Source organism: Oryctolagus cuniculus, chromosome 21, assembly GCF_964237555.1.
Source record: "Oryctolagus cuniculus chromosome 21, mOryCun1.1, whole genome shotgun sequence".
Taxonomy (NCBI): domain Eukaryota; kingdom Metazoa; phylum Chordata; class Mammalia; order Lagomorpha; family Leporidae; genus Oryctolagus; species Oryctolagus cuniculus.
Window position 1 is genome coordinate 7336566 of NC_091452.1, and position 18035 is coordinate 7354600.

An 18035-nucleotide genomic window follows, 5' to 3' on the forward strand; every position below is an offset into this window, starting at 1 on the left:
CCCCATATGAGCACACTTAGGGCTGGAGGGGCAGAGAGGGGATGATGACAGAGGCCCGGGGACAGACCGGTGCAGCCAGAGTTGTAAACTACGGCCGGTCTCCGGGGAGAGACGGAAAGCCACCGCCGCGCTTCTCCCGCCCTCCTGGCTGCCACTCAATCCCCTGCCGCGTCTCCCATTGGCTGTGAGCAGCCGGAAGTCACTGACTAGAGGCCTGAGAAACGCCGGCGGCTGCAGACAAACCTCAGAGCGGGGGAAGGGCGAGCGTGCCTCTGTGGAGAGTGGGGGCGGAAGATCGGCTTCCCTAAGCACCCTCGTGTTTGACAGCGCCCGCCGTGCGCCCCGGCCGTGGCGGGTGCTGCAGTTTGGGGCCAGTCAGAGCTGCTTCTGGGCAGCAGGGGGACCACCTCCCCAGGAGAGCGCAGCCCGAGCCGCCCCTCCTGGAGCGCCCAGCCCATCGCCTGGGCGCCAGGGCGGGAAACGGCCTCCGTCACGGAGGCTGGAGAGCCTGCGTGCTCTGGCCCCCTGAGCACCTGAGCGCGCCATCGCTGTGAGAAACACGCGTGGAGCACGTGCCGGGCATCTCCCAGATCCTCCGGAGACAGCAGTGCAAAGCCGCATAGTTCTGCTCCGGACGTGGCACTAGCCCACTAGTCGTGGAATATAAGGCAGGGGTGGTGACAGGTGTTCGTTGTAGCCACGTTTTACTGTGTGTTTGAACATTTTATCGACAATGAAAAATTGGAAGGAACAAAATCTTTGTCTTCAAAGAAACAGGCCATAAATAACGCTTGTGCGCGCGCGTGTGTGCGTGCGCGTGGATTTTGGCGCCAAGGGCGGAAAGAGAACATGAAACAGGAGTGAGGGTTGGCAAGCAGGTATGGAAATTCCGATTGTCCATCAGGCCGTTCCAGGAACTCCGCACGGAGAAGCGGACATCCGGAAGGCAGGACGGTGGTCCGGGCTGCTCCCTGGAGGAAGAGGCGTCCTGGCACTGGCCCCGCTTCCTGGAACAGCAAGGAAGCCAGGCAGAGCGGGGTGAGGAGCCGAGGACGCGGGCGGATCGGAGGCCACTGGGAGGCTGCGGGCCGAGGAGGCCCTGCCGCCCACTCGTGCCAGCGCCATGTGCCGGCGGCGTGCAGGCCTGGGGCTGCACAGGGCGTCCCTCAAACGCTCTCAGGACTAGAAGCAGGCGCCGAGCCGGTTTGCCTTTCAAACGTGGCGGCTGCCGGGGCTCGGCAGGAAGGGGCGGGCACTGCCGACGGCTTGGCGGCCTGGCGCGTTACCACGGCGACCCCGGCGGGGCCGGGCCCGCGGCGCGCGCGCTGTCGGCTGGGGGGTGCTGGAAGGCCGCGGCCCACAGGTGAGCGAGCACAGGTGGGCTCGGGACGGGCCCCAAAGCTCCTAGCCCTACCGCGTCCACCCTTCGTGGTAGTCCTGACTGTTATTTCGCATCCACACAACCGGGAAGGGTCCCGCCCAGCTTTGCAAGGTGTTCTTTTCCTGTCAACAGCTCTGGCTGAAGACAGCAGCCTCCACTCCGGTAGAGCCGATGATGTGTGGGACTGCTGGCTGTGTGTGTATGTTTTTTTTATTTCGGGTGCAGCGTTAAGTAACACGCAGTGACATGTAAGAAAGTGATGTCTGGGTTGTCTCAGAGCTCCGAGTAAGCCAAGGAGAAAGTATCAGCCTGGGACTAATATGGCATTAATACCTCTGTAACTTTTGCTAATCTCTCTCTCTCTTTTCTTAAAGATTTATTTTATTTATTTGAAAGACAGAGTTACAGAGAGAGGTAGAGACAGAGAGCTCTTCCATCCCCTGGTTTAGTCCCCAGATGGCTGCAACGGCCGGAGCTGCGCTGATCCAAAGCCAGGAGCCAGGAGCTTCTTCCGGGTCTCCCATGTGGGTGCAGGGGCCCAAGGACTTGGGCCATCCCCTACTGCTTTCCCAGGCCACAGCAGAGTGCTGGATCGGAAGTGGAGCAGCCAGGATGAGAACCGGCGCCCATATGGGAAGCCTGTGCTTCAGGCCAGGGCTTTAACCCACTGTGCCATAACACCAGCCCCTAATCTCTCTTTTTTTTTAGATGTATTTGTTCATTTGAAAGTCAGAGTGACAGAGAAACCATCCACTGCTTCACTCACCAAATGGCTGCAACAGCCAGGGCTGGGCCAGGAAGTCAATCTGGGTCTCCCACGTAGGTGGCAGGGACTCAAGAACTTGAGCCATCGTGCACTGCTTCCCAGGCCCATTAGCAGAGAGCTGAGTTGGAAGCAGAGTAGTTGGGACTCTAACCAGCACCTGAGTGCTGTACCACAGCCCCTGCCCCAATTCCTCTTTTTAACAGAGACCTCCCATCCCAGCCTACTATGGGGCCACAGCATTCACCTAAGACTTACACTGGCTCTATTGGTGTTTTGTTACACAACCACATACAGTTTAGGACCTGAGCCTGTTTCCCTGCTTCCAGCTTTTACTCATGGTGTTTCTTTCCCTGAAGTGACTTGCCCTGTTCCTATGTATGATCATCAAAATTTGTCAGAACCAGGTGTGGTACAGGCCCCAGAGCCTGGTCAGACTACCGGAGGCCCCCACTGTAGCCAGGTTTTATAGAGCATGGACCCCCAGTGTAGGAGGAGGGGGAAGAACAGGAGAGAAAAGCATCCAAGTCAGAGCCTGCTTGGCTGTGCCTGGCTGAGGGCTTACTATGTGCCAGGCACTGGGTATGCAGGAGAGGAAGGAGATGATGTGGTGCCTGCCATTGAGGAGCAGAGGCGGAATGGCCACAGATGCCAATCATGGGCATCTCCAGCAGACTATGTGACCACAACTGCCGTGTCAGAGGACGTGCAAGGACTGCTGCAAGTGTAGATTGGCAACTCCAGTATCCTGCCAGGAGCAAGATGTGGGGAGCAACTCGGACTAGACTGTTACTGGAATTAAGACTTATTCTATGCATCTGCTCTCCCACGATATAGCGCTTGGGAGGAGTAAACTTCTACGCAGCTGCCTCTCACCAACTTAACAAACTGCGGGAGCTGACCCTGCTCCTGATTGGAGGAGAGCAGCGTGCTCAGCGTGTGGGTAGCAGAGCACGGATTGGTGGAAGAGGACTATAAAGGAGGAGAGAGACAACATGCACCAGGAACATCTATCTGAAGGAACACCTGAGCAGCCCCCGAGAGAGCCGGCCGGCGGTGTGCCGCTCCCCTGCGGAAGTGGGGAAAGTGGCAGGGAGAACCGCCCTTCCACGGAGGTGGAAGGGTCGGTAGCCAACCTGGGAAGAACCAGCAGCAAACCCGGGGAGGGCCGAGCAGACAAAAGAACAGCGCAGGGTCCTGTGTCGTTCCTCCGCGAAGAAGGGGAGCGACATAATGGTGCCGTGACTCGGATAGGAAGCCTAGGCAGGGTTTAGTGTCGTTCCTCCATGAAGAGGGGGAGCGACAGCAAGACCCACAGCACTGTCCAGCTCTCCATGCTCCCTCTCCCTATCCCAGCCCCTCCCTGGGACTCCACACTTCCCTGTAATCCAGTGACAAGCTGTGTGCAGAGCCAGCCACCTGAAGTGTGGGGTTTGGTACAAAATATAAAAGCTGGTCCTTTTTTTCCAGAAAGTGTTAAAAACAGTGTCAGCAGGGCAGCAAACCTAGCAGAAGCCCATCTAAGGTGGCAGGCCTGGGAAACTGGCTCTGGGTGGGTAGATGCCTGGGACACCCTGTTCTGGAACCCTCTGGGGCTGATATGGGGAGGCTGTCTTTGTGATCAGCCAGTCCCTGTGCTTGCTGCTGGCTCAGGTTTGGTGGAAGTGTGTGTGTGGAGCCCCAAGGCCCATGGAGGAAGATGGCAGTATCGCTGAGGAGAAGCAAGGATTAAGATTTGAAGAAGACTGTATCACCTTGCACAAGCTCAATGGAGACAGACAGATGGACATGGATGTCTGCAGCGGAGGTCCTAAGGATGTGAGAAGCACAAATGAGGGCTCCAAGACTCAGAGGAGGCCCTGGACCACTACCTAGTCCCTCTGTAACTCCATCAGGCAGAGCTGGGCCAGTGGAAAAACCTAACTGGGGCCGGCATTATGGAGTAGCAGGTAAAGCCGCCACCTGTAGTGCCAGCATCCCATATGGGTACTGGTTCATGTCCTGGATGCTCCACCACTAATCCAGCTCCCTGCTAATGGCCTGAGGAATAGAACTTGGGCCACTGCCACCCATGGAGGAAGCTCCTGGCTCCTGGCTTCAGCCTGGCCCAACCCTGGCAGTTGCAGCAATTTGGGGATTAATCCAGCAGATGAAAAATCTTTTTCTCTTCCTCTCTAACTCTTTCAATTAAATTTTTAAAAATAAAAATAAACACTAACCAAGTGATTGGGTAGAATGGCTAAGTAGAGGTCAGAAGCAAAGGGGTGGTCACCTGGTATGCCTGGGACTGTCTATTTTAGCACCGAAAGTCCAGGGTCCCTCAGTGCTGGGCAAAACTGGACAGTTTGCCACCCCAGAGGCAGCAGCTTGATTGGCGGGCTCTCCCAATAGCTCCCAATTTCTTGCAAAGGCAGTCCCCGAGTGCCGCCATCACCAGGTAGATGAGGCAGGACCCAGGGAACTACAATGCCAGGCACTGAGCCAGTGCTGTTTCTGCTCCATGCACTGGGCAGCTGACTCCAGTCCAGCTCTCCTGGCATGGATCCAGCACTGGCCACTGCCCAGCCCTTATTCCTGTGGGTTCCCATAGCCTTAGAGTGAGTGACCATTTTAAGTGGTCATCCCGGTTATTCAATAGGTGTCTCAGAGCAGTTTCTCCTTGATGCCATCACAAACCCTGGTTCCTACTGGTCTCCCTGGGTTCCCAAGTGATTGTGCCATCAGACCCCCCCCCCTTAGGGGGCCCCAGGAGAAGCCAGGAGAGGACAGCCCAGGGCCAGTCCAGCGCAGCAGGATCCCCATCAAGGGCTGCTCACCTGCCCTGGGGACTCAGAACACACATGACTCGACCCACTTGAGCTCCGACAGGTGCCTCCCCAGGAATTCCCAGGATCCTGGCATTATATGAGGTACACTGAACCTCTGATGTCCCTACCCCTTTGCCAGCACCTTGTGGCCCTGCAGAAGCAGCCAACATGCCACTCTCCAAGTGTCCGAAGAAGTCAGAGACCCCGTGGAAGGAGTGGGACCGGAAGGCCCAGAAGAACGGACTGAGGCACCAGGTGTTCGCGGTGAACGGAGACCACTATGTGGGCGAGTGGAAGGACAACATGAAACATGGTGAGTGGGGAGCCTCAGGGGCTCCAGCGGTCACTGTGGGCAACCAGGGCCAAGAAAGCAGTGTGCAGAGCTCATTAGAGATGTAAGAGGCCGGCGCCGTGGCTCACTTGGTTAATCTGCCGCCTGAGGCGCCAGCATCCCATATGGGCGCCGGGTTCTGATCTTGGTTGCTTCTCTTCCACTCCAGCTCTCTGCTGTGGCCCCGGAAGGCAGTGGAGGATGGCCCAAGTGTTTGGGCTCCTGCACCCGCATGGGAGACCAGGAAGAGGTACCTGGCTCCTGGCTTCGGATCGGCGCAGCGCCAGCCATAGTGTCCATTTGGGAAGCGAACCAATGGAAGGAAGACCTTTGTCTCTGTCTCTCTCTCTCACTGTCTATAACTCTACTTGTCAAAAAAATATATATAAAATAAAAAGAAAAAGAGAGAGAGAGAGATGTAAGAAGAGTCCCCAAGACTTTCCTGAGAGATGAGTGCTGGCCCAGACCAACCAGAGCCTCTGTGGGCAGTGGTTCTGGAACCAACCTTGGCCCCGACTTTAGCTGAAAGAAAGTCTTGGGAGCAGCAGGGGACAAGGGGGCTTGGGAAGCCAGCCTGCACCCTGGACTGTGGAGACCAGCCAGTCACTGTCTGAGCCCTGAGCCAAGTGTGGTGCTGGGCAGTGCTCTGTGGAGGAAAAGGAGCCATCCGCTTCCTGGAAACCAGCTTGCAACTAGGATCTGAGGCTTCAGACTCAGACCCGATGCTCTGGGACAGCCGGCAGGAGCCCTCCGTGCCCCCCAGAAGTAGCCGGGGCTCCCATGTGATTGACGGGGCCACTGGGCTGGGCTCAGTTCTGACCACCAGGGGGCAAGGAGGGATCTGGTGACACTAACAAAAAAATGAGCTTTTATTAAAAAACTTGACACTGCTGCTCACTCTGGTCTTGCTGCTCCAGATCTATGCTCTTAACCATTCTTCTCCTCTTTTGACTCCCTGGGTTAAGTGCTTTGAAGTCCATGAACCTGGGTTAGAATCCCAGTTCTGCCAACTATGATCTTGAGCCACTCTGAGCCTCCACTTTCCCAGCTGTAAAATGGGAATATGGCAGGAGGCGGGACTTCTGGCATAGAGATTAAGACTCCAGTCAGGACCCCTGCATCTCATATTGCAGTGCCTGGTTTCAAATACCAATTCCAGGGGCTGGTGCTGTGGCATAGTGGGTAAAGCTGCTGCCTGCAGTGCCGGCATCCCATATGGGTATATGGGCACTGGTTCGAGTCCTGGCTGCTCCACTTCCAATCCAGCTCTCTGCTATGGCCTGGGAAAGCAGTGCCACATGGGAAACCCAGAAGAAGTTCCTGGCTCCTGGCTTCAGATTGGCACAGCTCTGGCCATTGTAGCCATCTGGGGAGTGAACCAGTGGATGGAAGACCTCTCTCTCTCTCTCTCTCTCTCTCTCTCTCTCTCTCTCTCTGTAACTCTTGCCTTTCAAATAAATAAATAAATCTTTAAAAGAGAGAGAGAGAGAAACAATGTCAGTTCCACTCCAGATTCCATTTTACTTCTTTTTATTATTAAAGACTTCATTTATTATTTATTTGAGAGGTAGCATTACAGACATAGAGAGGGAGAGACAGAAAGATCTTCCATCCACTGGTTTGTTCCCCAAATGGCCGCAACACCTGGAGCTGGGCCTATCCAAAGCCAGAAGCTTCTTCCAGATCTTCCATGTGGGTGCAGGGACCTAAGCACTTGGGCCATCTTCTGTGGGGAGCAACCCGGACTGGACTGAGTTACTGGAATTAAGACTTATTCTATGCATCTGCTCTCCCACAATATGGTGCTGGGAGAGGAGGCAACAGCTTCTACACAGCTGCCTCTTGCCAACTTGAGTGATGACCTCCAGGAGCTGATCCTGCTCCTGATTGGAGGAGAGCAGCGTACTCGGCATGTGGGCAGCCGAGTTGGGATTGGCGGAGGAGGACTATAAAGGAGGAGAGAGACGGCATGCACCAGGAACATCTAAGGGGAACATCTAAGGGGAACACCTGTGCAGCCCCCGAGAGAGCCGGCCGGCGGTGTGCCGCTCCCCCGCGGAAGTGGGGAATGTGGCAGGGGGAACCGCCCTTCCACGGAGGTGGAAGGGATGGTAGCCAACCCGGGAAGGACCAGCAGCAAACCCGGAGAGGGCCGAGCAGACAAAAGAACAGCACAGGGTCCTGTGTCGTTCCTCCATGAAGAGGGGGAGCGACAATCTTCTACTGCTTTCCCAGGCCATAGCAGAGAGTAGGATTGGAAGAAGAGCAGCCAGAACTAGAACCAGCACCTATATGGGATGACAGTGCCGCAGGTAGAGGATTAACCTACTGTGCCACGGCCCTGGCCCCTCAGTTTACTTCTAATGCACACACTGAAAGGCAGTAGTTCATGGCTCAGGTACTTGGGTCCCTGCCACCTATGTGGGAAATCTGGATTGAGAGGCAGAGTTACAGAGAGAGAGAGGCAGAGATAGAGATCTTCCATTTGCTAGTTCATTCCCTAAATGGCTGCAACAGCCGGAGCTGGACTGATCTGAAGCCAGGATCCAGGAACTTCTCCTGGGTCTCCCACATGGGTGCAGGGGCCCAAACATTTGGGCCATTTCCACTGCTTTCCCAGGCCATTAGCACAGAGCTGGATTGTAAGTGGAGCAGCCAGAACACGAACTGGCACTCATATGGGATGGCGGCACTGCAGGCAGAGACTTAACCTACTATGCCACAACCCCGGCCCCATAAATCTTTCTAAAAGGGGAGAGGGTGGAAATAATACTTGTTTGTAGCCAGTGCCATGGCTCACTTGGCTAATCCTCCGCCTGTGGCGCTGGCACCCCAGGTTCTAGTCCTGGTCGGGGCGCCGGATTCTGTCCTGGTTGCTTCTCTTCCAGTCCAGCTCTCTGCTGTGGCCCGGGAGTGCAGTGGAGGATGGCCCAGGTCCTTGGGCCCTGCACCTGCATGGGAGACCAGGAGAAAGCACCTGGCTCCTGGCTTTGGATCGGCACAACGCGGTGGCCACTGCGCACCGGCCGTAGCGGCCATTTTGGGGCGTGAACCAACGGAAAAGGAAAAGCTTTCTCTCTGTCTCTCTCTCCCTGTCTAACTCTGCCTGTCAAAAAATAAATAATAATAATAATAATAATACATGTTTGTAACAGTAAGAGGCAACATCTCTCAAATGCATAGTCCACAGTCTGTGCAGAAAGGGAACTTCTAGCATGTTCTTTTAGGGCTGTGTGTGGCAGGGGTCACTACTCAAAAGCTTTCTTTGTCCAAGATGCCCTCCAAAGCTGACCCCACCCAGTATGAGGCAAGACACTCCCCCTCAGCTCCTCCTTAAAAGCGTGACTCTGGCTGCTCTGCACTGTATGCGGTTAAAGATGCCTGCGTATGTTCATTTCTCGCGGATAGTGTGTGGGGCGGGCGGCGCCCTGGACTGGGGTCAGGACACTGAAGTTCTGAACCTGGCTCTGCCACTGAGTCACTGGGAGGCTTCAGGCAGATCCGTTCCCATTCTCTGGATCTTGGCTTCCCCAGCTGAGATCCCACAGTGTGGGCTGATCTGTGTGCCTTCTGCGTGAGTCCTGCTTCCCCTCAGACCCCGGAGGAGGTATTGACACAGAACTTATGGGCCTCTCAAGCCCCTCTCTCCCCAAGACATGCCTCTGACCAAGTTGAAGCTGCTGTGGCAAAAGCAGATTGGGGGGCTGCCGCTGTAAAGTAGCGGGTAAAGCCACCACCTGCAGTGCCAGCATCCCATATGGGTGTTGGTTAGAGTCCCAGCTGCCCCACTTCCAATCTAGCTCTCTGCCATGGCCTGGGAAAGCAGTAGAAGATGGCCCAAGTCCTTGGGCCCCTGCACCCATGTGGGAAAACTGGAAAAAGCTCCTGGCTCCTGGCTTCAGATCAGTGCAGCTCCAGCTGTTGCAGCCAATTGGGGAGTGAACCAGCAGATGGAAGACCTCTCTCTCTGCCTCTCTTTCTGTCTCTGTGTAACTCTTTCAAATAAATAAATCTTTTTTTTTTTTTTTTTTTTAATTTTTGATAGGCAGAGTGGACAGTGAGAGAGAGAGACAGAGAGAGAAAGGTCTTCCTTTTGCCGTTGGTTCACCCTCCAATGGCCGCCGCTGCAGCCGGCGCACCGCGCTGATCCGATGGCAGGAGCCAGGATCCAGGTGCTTTTTCCTGGTCTCCCATGGGGTGCAGGGCCCAAGCACCTGGGCCATCCTCCACTGCACTCCCTGGCCATAGCAGAGAGCTGGCCTGGAAGAGGGGCAACCGGGACAGAATCCGGCACCCCGACCGGGACTAGAATCCGGTGTGCCGGCGCCACAAGGTGGAGGATTAGCCTATTGAGCCACGGCGCCGGCTCAAATAAATAAATCTTAAAAAAAAAAAAAAAAAAAAAAAGATTGGAAGTGGTTAGGAGAGTCCCTAGGTAGGGCAAGCACATTCCTTCCACAAACTTAACGACCTCGCAGCCACTGGCAGGCTCTGTTATGGGCATCTGGCATGATCCCAACCCTCAGGGAGCTTCCAGTTTTGCAGGGAATCTGCCAGTACCAGAGGGTAGGGTAGCATTCCCATTCTACAGAAGAGGAAACCAGAGCTCAGAGATGGGAAGTAGCTGGAAATGGTGGTGTCAGGGTATGAAGGGGCACAGGGAGGGGCTGTGAGAACATGTGAAAGCCCAAGGGGCCATGTTTGGATTGAGTCCAAAAGAGCGAGGACGAGTTAGCCAGGCAGAGGGCTGTACCTCTAGCCAGAGGAGACAGAACAAGAGGATGCTGCAGAGTGTTAGAGGGAAGAGGCTTGTTCCAGGACCCGACTGGGAGCCAGCGTGGCTGGAGCAGTGAGGGAGAGGAGGCCAGGGCCAGCCATATACGGCCTGCGGTGAGTTTGGCCTTTATCCCAGAGGCAGATAGTAAATGACTTAATGGAGGGGCCTTGGTCAGCCCTGGCTGTATCCCCACCATTCCTGATACCTACAGTTGGATATGGCTGAACAAATGGTGCATCCATGACTTAGGAAGAACCCAACTCACACTGATGCCACAGCAGTTCTCGAGCACCTACTGTGTGCCAGGGACCATAGTATGTAGAGATTCAGCGGTGAGGCAAGAGGCTTGTTGACTGAATAAGATGGTGTGCTAGCGGTGCTAAAATTAACTAGGTGGATTCACTTCAGTTCTGAGCCAGGACTGAGGGTGAGGGAGTCAGCCGAGTGGAGCTTTGCAGGGACCAGCATTCCAGGACGGAGGAACAGCTGGAGCAAAGGAGGCCAGGGGCGTTGGACAAAGTGAGGGAAAGCAGGCCAGAGGGGTGGCATGTGGTAGGGCGGGGAAGACAGGTCGTGCAGTTACGTGGGTGCCTGCCACCCACTTGGCAAACCTGGGGTGAGTTTTGGGTTCTTGGCCCTTGCATCCACATGGGAGACCTGGAAGATGCTCCTGACTCCTGGCTTCAGCCTGGCCCAACCCCAACTCTTGCAGGCATTTGGGGAGCAAACTAGTACATCGACAATCTCTGTCTCTGTTTCTCTGCCTCTGTCTCTATCTCTCTGCCTTTCAAATACACAAAGATAAAATGTAAAGCACTTCTTTAAGTTTCTAACAATCAAATCTACCTGGCGGATTTGAAGTGTCCACCATGATGTGATGATGGATGGTCACCATGTTGTGTGGTAGGCTCCAGAACTGACTTGTGTATGGCAGGGTCATCTCCCCATTCCCTCCTCTCTTCAGGCCCTGGTAGCCACCATTCTGCTCTCTTTTTCTACAAGTGTGATTTTTGGCTTCTACATAGAGTGAGGTGCTGTAATAATTGTCTGCAATGCCTTAACCTGCTGAGCCACAGCATGGCCCCAACTCCGTTTTTCAGAAGAGGAATCTGAGGCCCTGTGAACTCCTAGGGACAATGTCAGATTTATTGCTGGGCTACCAAGATCCAAGGCATGAATTGGCCCACGTGGGTATTCCACAAATAGTACTTGTCTGAAACACTTGGAACTAAAAGTGGTTTTGGTTTCAGTTTTTTTGGGGGAATATTTGCCCATATACAAGTCTCAACAGGAAGTTGATTGTTTCATATCATATGTAGCCTATACACATAGCCTAAACAATATTTTTAGTTCACCTGCATTTTTTTTTTTTTTGGACAGGCAGAGTGGACAGTGAGAGAGAGAGACAGAGAGAAAGGTCATCCTTTGCCATTGGTTCACCCTCCAATGGCCGCCGTGGCTGGCGCTCTGCAGCCGGCGCACTGCGCTGATCCGATGGCAGGAGCCAGGTGCTTCTCCTGGTCTCCCATGGGGTGCAGGGCTCAAGCACTTGGGCCATCCTCCACTGCACTCCCTGGCCACAGCAGAGAGCTGGCCTGGAAGAGGGGCAACCGGGACAGAATCCGGCGCCCCGACTGGGACTAGAGCCTGGTGTGCCGGCGCCGCAAGGTAGAGGATTAGCCTAGTGAGCCACGGCGCCAGCCTGCATTCATTTTTTTTGACAGGCAGAGTTAGACAGTGAGAGAGAGAAAGACAGAGAGAAAGGTCTTCCTTCCATTGGTTCAAATGGCCACTATGGCTGGTGTGCTGTGCTGATCCGAATCCAGGAGCCAGGTACTTCTCCTGGTCTCCCATGGGGTGCAGGGCCCAAGCACTTGGGCCATCCTCCACTGCACTCCCGGGGGCCACAGCAGAGAGCTGGGCTGGAAGAGGAGCAACTGGGACAGAATCTGGCACCCCAACCGGGACTAGAACCCGGGATGCCGGCGCTGCAGGCAGAGGATTAGCCAAGTGAGCCCTGGCGCCAGCCCGGTTCACCTGCATTTTGATTATGATCTGTCACCTGAAGTCAGGTGTGAAATTTTCCACTTGTGGTGTCATGTCAGTACTCTGAAAGTTTCAGATTTTGAGTATTTTGAATTTCAGATTTTTGGATTAGGGATACGCAATCTGTGTTTTATTCTTTTTTTTTTTTTTAAGATTTATTTACTTGAAAGGCAGAGTGTCAGAGAGAGAAAGAGATGGGCCTTCTATCTGCTGGCTCACTCTCCAAATTCCTGCAACTATGGCTGAAGCCAGGAGCCAGGAGCTCCATCCAAGTCTCCCACATGGATGCAAGGAACTCAAGTACCTGAGCCATCATCCCCTGCTTCCCAGGTTCTTTAGCAGGGACCCAGACCAGGAAGTGAGCAGCCGGGACTCAAACCAGCACTCTGATACAGGATGCAGGCATCCCAAGCTGTGGCTTTACCCGAGGCACCACAATGCCTGCCCTGTGTTTCTTGTTTAACAGATATTAATCACCTATGATATGCCAGACACTGTTATGCAGGGCAATGAATGAAACAGACCAGTCTGTGCCCTCCCGGGTTTGGAGACAGACAATAGACAATAGAGGACATAAAGAATCACCTGTTATGTGAAAAGAAACAGAGGGCTATAAGGGTTGTAGTTTCAGGTGACTAGGCTGGGCCTCATGGAGAATGTGAGAACGGACACAGGTGTACAGGAGGAAGAGAGTGAGTGAACATCTGGAGAAATAAGAAGGCCTTAAGGCAGGAGCATGGCTGGCAGGTCCCAGGAACGTCATGGAAATTCTAGGGGCTGCAGGGCAATTGGAAGGTAGGAGTGCGGGACGAGGATTAGGACTCCCTGTCTGTTTCGGAGAATTGAAGAAAATATTCGGAACATGTGGCCATCTGTCCATGCAGCACCATTAGGCAGTGAAGCTGATGGGGCAGGCATCGTGATACGCCAGGTTCTGCCACCACTTTGAACGCCCACCTCCCATCTTGGGGTGTGGGCTGAAATCTCCGCTCCTCCACTTCTTATCCAGCTTCCTGCTAATGCAGCTTGGGAGGCAGCAGATGATGATTCAAGTGCTTGGGCCCCCTCCCACCCATGTGGGGAGACCAGGATGGAGTTTCTGGCTCCTGGCTTCAGCCTGGCCTAGGTCCTGTCTGTTATGAGTATTTGGGGAGTGAACTGGTGACTAAAGATCTCTTTTTGTCTTTCAAAGAAATAAATAAACATTTTTAAAGATTTATTTATTTATTTGAAAGTCAGAGTTACACAGAGAGAGAAGGGGAGGCAGAGAGAGAGAGAGAGAGAGAGAGAGAGGTCTTCCATCTGCTGGTTCACTCCCCAGATGGCTGCAATGGCTGGAGCTGTGCTGATCAGATCAGAAGACAGTAGCCAGGAGCTTTTTCCAGTTTTCCCACATGGGTGCAGGGGCCCAAGGACTTGGGCCATCTTCTACTGCTTTCCCAGGCCATAGCAGAGAGCCGGATTGGAAGTGGAGTAGCCAGGACTCTAATCAACACCCATATGGGATGCCGGCACTGCAGGCTGCAGCTTTACCCACTACACCGCAGTGCCGGCCCCATAAATAAACGTTTTTAAAAGCGGTAAAGGTGAAGCAGTGAGGGTGGGTTTCTGTCTGGTGTTTACTATGTTCTTCCGGCTTCAGGGCAGAAGGCTAGGGAAACGCTGTTTGTAGAAACGGAACTTTTCGGCAGGCGCTGCGGCTCACTAGGCTAATCCTCCACCTAGCGGCGCCGGCACACCGGGTTCTAGTCCCGGTCGGGGCGCCGGATTCTGTCCCGGTTGCCCCTCTTCCAGGCCAGCTCTCTGCTGTGGCCAGGGAGTGCAGTGGAGGATGGCCCAGGTGCTTGGGCCCTGCACCCCATGGGAGACCAGGAAAAGCACCTGGCTCCTGGCTCCTGCCATCGGATTAGCGCGGTGCGCCGGCCGCAGCGCGCCAGCCGCGGCGGCCATTGGGGGGTGAACCAACGGCAAAGGAAGACCTTTCTCTCTGTCTCTCTCTCTAACTGTCCACTCTGCCTGTCAAAAAAAAAAAAAAAAAAAAAAAAAAAAAAAAAAAAAAAAGAAAAAGAAAAAGAAAAAGAAAAGAAACGGAACTTTTCTGGGTTCTGGGATCTAGAGATGAGGCCCAGATCCTGTTCCCACCCTGGAGCACCATCCTGTTAGGGGCAGGGACCCCTTCCCTGCCCCAGGGCAACGCACATCTGCTGGGAGGGAGGAAAAGCCAGGAGATGTGAGATCCCCTCTGTGTGTCACCAGGGAAAGGAACCCAGTTCTGGAAGAAGAAAGGAGCCATCTATGAGGGGGACTGGAAGTACGGGAAGCGAGATGGCTACGGCACCCTCAGCCTTCCTGACCAAGAGGCAGGAAAGTACCAGAGAGTCTACTCGGGCTGGTGGAAGAACAACAAGAAATCGGTGAGTGTGTGGCTGTGTGCGTGTGTGAGTGTGTAAGAGTGAGCATGTGTGTGAGCACACATGTGTGACTGTATGAATTTATGAGTGTAAGTGAGCATGTGTGTACTGTGAACATGTGTTTGTGAATGAGCGTGTGTGTGAGTGAATGAGCACATGTGTGTACATATGTGTGTGAGCATGAGTGTATGAATGTGTGCATGTGTGAGTGTGAACAGGTGGGCATCAGAGTAGCAGTCAGAGAGATGTGGGAAAAGGGAAGGGGGTTTCTACCAGGGAAAATACAGGGTTATGTGAGGGTGGGAGACTGAAGGGGTGGGGGTATAGTCCAGACTTCTCAGAACAAAACCCAGGAAACAGGAAGCCGGCGGAGAGGGCCCAGGGAGGAGCCCAGGAAACCCTGTGGCTACTGAGCTGCCAGGCTTGTAAGGGGAGGGCTCCTTCTTCAGTCCCCACCCCCACCCTGCATTTCCTGGCTTTCTTTTCTCTGGGCTCCTGAGAATCCCCCTTCTGCTGGGCCTGGGTAAAGTTGGGGGGGAAGGGAATAAAGGTGGGGGGAAGAAAGCAGAGGCCACACCCTTGGTCACAGGATGAGAGGGGAGGGTCCTGAGAGGCGCCCATGAACACCCAGCTGCGGACAGATGCCCTTAGTTACTCTCGCACACCCCCTGGGCCGTGGTGACAGGTAATAATAGCACTGCTATTTAGCAACAGCCGCGGTGATACTCCAGTTAACACTCAAGACCATCTTCCTTTTACTGCTGAAAACGGCTCAGAGAGGTGGAGTGCCTGGCCTGGGATCAGACAGTTGGCAAGGGGTAGAGCCCAGGTCTTCATGTTCTCTGTTCTAAAATTGCTTATTGGGGCTGGTGCCGCGACTCACTAGGCTAATCCTCCGCCTTGCGGCGCCGGCACACCAGGTTCTAGTCCCAGTCGGGGCGCCGGATTCTGTCCCGGTTGCCCCTCTTCCAGGTCAGCTCTCTGCTGTGGCCAGGGAGTGCAGTGGAGGATGGCCCAGGTGCTTGGGCCCTGCACCCCATGGGAGACCAGGATAAGTACCTGGCTCCTGCCATTGGATCAGCGTGGTGCGCCAGCCGCAGTGCGCAGGCCACGGCAGCCATTGGAGGGTGAACCAATGGCAAAGGAAGACCTTTCTTTCTGTCTCTCTCTCTCACTGTCCACTCTGCCTGTTAAAAAAAAAAAAAAAAAAAAAAATTGCTTATTGGCCAGTGGGAGAGAATGCCTAAGATAAGCCTTTACATATGACTTGGTGTTAGGATAGAGGTTTTCACAGGTTGTCTACAGGGGGATCATTAGGCTTAGCCTTGGAAATTCGAGGCAAGCTTCCTGTAGGGGGCTACATCAAAAGTTGCTAGTTGGGGGTTAGCGCTGTGGCATAGTAGGCTAAGCCTCTGCCTGCGGTGCCGGCATCCCATATGGGCACCGAGGCCAAGCCGCAGCAAGATGCCAGATCCTGCAGGGGAGTACCTAGCTCTGAGTCTCGACTCCAGCTCCTGCTCGAGCTTCCTGCACACCCTGGGAGGCAGCAGGAGAGACTGGGTTCCTGCCACCCACCCTGGAGACTGAGTTCCCAGCTCCTGGCTTCTGCAGGGCTCCGCTCTCTTGAGCTTTTGGGGAGTGAGCCAGGAAACGGGCGCTCTCTCTGCCTCTCAAATAAGTTAATACTATTTTTCCCCCCAAAGATTTATTTATTTGAAAGGCAGCATTACAGAGAGAGAGATCTTCCATCCACTGATCCACTCCCTAAATGGCCACAATGGCCGGAGCTGGTCCAGGCCAAAGCCAGGAGCCAGGAGCCAGGAGCTGCTTCTGGGTCTCCCATGTTGGTGCAGGGGCCCAAGCCCTTAGGTCATCTTCCACGGCTTTCCCAGGCACATTAGCAGGGAGCTGGATTTTAAGTAGAGCAGCAGGGATAGTAACCTACACCCATATGGGATGCTGGCATGGCAAGCAAGGATTTTACCCTTTAGTCACAACACTGGTCCAGAATTCTGAGTAGACTTTGCGCTGTTAACAGAAGCTCCTTGTCTGCAGGGAGTCTGGCTTCCCCTTGGGTAGACGCTCAGTGTGGTGTTTATGTTCGTCTTTCTAGGAAGAAAACCCACAGCTCTGATCTGATTCTGTGAGACTCTAATGGGGTCAGAGTCCCTGGGGATAGGGTGGGGGTGGGGCAACTAGATCAGAGGTTGGTTTAAGGTCCCCTGGCTTCCATGCATGGGCAGCAGTGAGAACCCGCAGGGAGGAGTGATGGTGGGCTGCCTGGAGGCGGCAGCAGAGGCAGAGATAGACAGCCTGGGGTCATCTTTGGAGGGGCAACCCTCCCCTGGGGTGCAGGGCCCAGGAAGGAAGCCAGGAGGAACTCCTGTGAGTGGCTCCCGGCCTGGAATAAGGTGGGCCGCCACAGACCAGGACATCTTCTTGCTTGCAGGGCTATGGAATCCAGTTTTACGGACCCAAGGAGTATTACGAGGGTGAGTGGTGTGGCGACCAGCGCAGTGGGTGGGGCCGCATGTACTACAGCAATGGCGACATCTACGAGGGCCAGTGGTGGAACGACCAGCACGAAGGAGAGGGAATGCTGCGGTTAAGTGAGTGCCCCGCCCCCATCCCGCCGGCCCCGCCCTGCCCCGCCCCTGGGACCTGGCTGGCCACGCCCTGTGCAACTGCCTCTGCCCCTCTTTGGGGGCCTGCCTGGCCTTGCCTGACCTGGGATAAGGTTAAGGAGATGCCCAGGCCTCCCTTGATGTTATAATTAACTTCTTTCTTTCTTTTTTTTTTTTTTTTTAAAGATTTATTTTATTTGCTTGAGAAGCAGAGTTGAGAGAGCGAGAGCAAGAAGGTGGGGGGAAGAAGTAGAGCAAGATCTTCCATCTGCTGGTTCACTCCCCGAATGACTGCAACAAGCCGGGCTGGGCCAGGCTGAAGCCATAACAAGGAGCTTCTTCCAGGTCTCCTGCCATGGTGCAGGGGTCCAAGCACTTGGGCCATCTTCTACTGCTTTCCCAGGCACATTAGCAGAGAGCTGGATAGGAAGTGGAGTGCCCATATGGAATGCCTGCATTGCAGGCAGCGGCTTAACCTGCTATGCCACAGCGCCGGCCGCAATAAGACAATTTCTTATAGCGACAGTGATCAACAGTACTGAACACATTTAATCCTCACAAAGCATCCTGTAGGGTACAGTGAACTGAGCCCATGAGGTGAAGTCACTCCCACAAGGTCAGACAGGCTGTTAGTTGTGGGTCACAAGTGCTAAGGAATTCTCCTTGGAAAACAGGAAAGTGTGCTGGGAAGTGGTGAAGGAGCTGGGGGCCGGGCTGTTTAGCTTGACACGAGGCCAAGGAATGACTCTTGGGAGAGGTGTTTGCACGCTGAACAGAGACCTGCTGGCAGAGGAGCCAGGTCCTGGCCAGAGAGGGAAGAGTCGCCAGCGAGAAACTGTCCTGTCCGGACTCATCCACGCCCTGGGCTTTCCAGAGCAGAAAGCCAATCTTATCA

The 18035-nt window shown here is 54.5% G+C and overlaps 1 protein-coding gene across 7 annotated transcripts in view; it reads left to right on the plus strand.

The window, feature by feature from the left end:
• The first annotated feature begins 251 nt into the window (after nt 1-251).
• The window catches only part of MORN3 (MORN repeat containing 3), a 37351-nt gene continuing 19567 nt past the window's right edge, over nt 252-18035 (plus strand). For 3 of the 7 annotated variants that reach the window (XR_011385265.1, XM_051826784.2, XM_051826785.2), the window contains exons 1-3: nt 4879-5264; nt 14362-14519; nt 16966-17125. Coding sequence is in view for 6 of the 7 variants with exons in the window: in XM_051826784.2 (XP_051682744.1) it covers nt 5120-5264; nt 14362-14519; nt 16966-17125 (463 nt within the window). In the remaining variant the exon portion in view is untranslated. Of the gene's footprint in view, nt 1364-4878; nt 5265-14361; nt 14520-16965; nt 17126-18035 lie in introns of those variants that run through there. The other 4 variants (XM_008272193.4, XM_002719734.5, XM_070066168.1 and 1 more) reach the window with 2 other exon arrangements.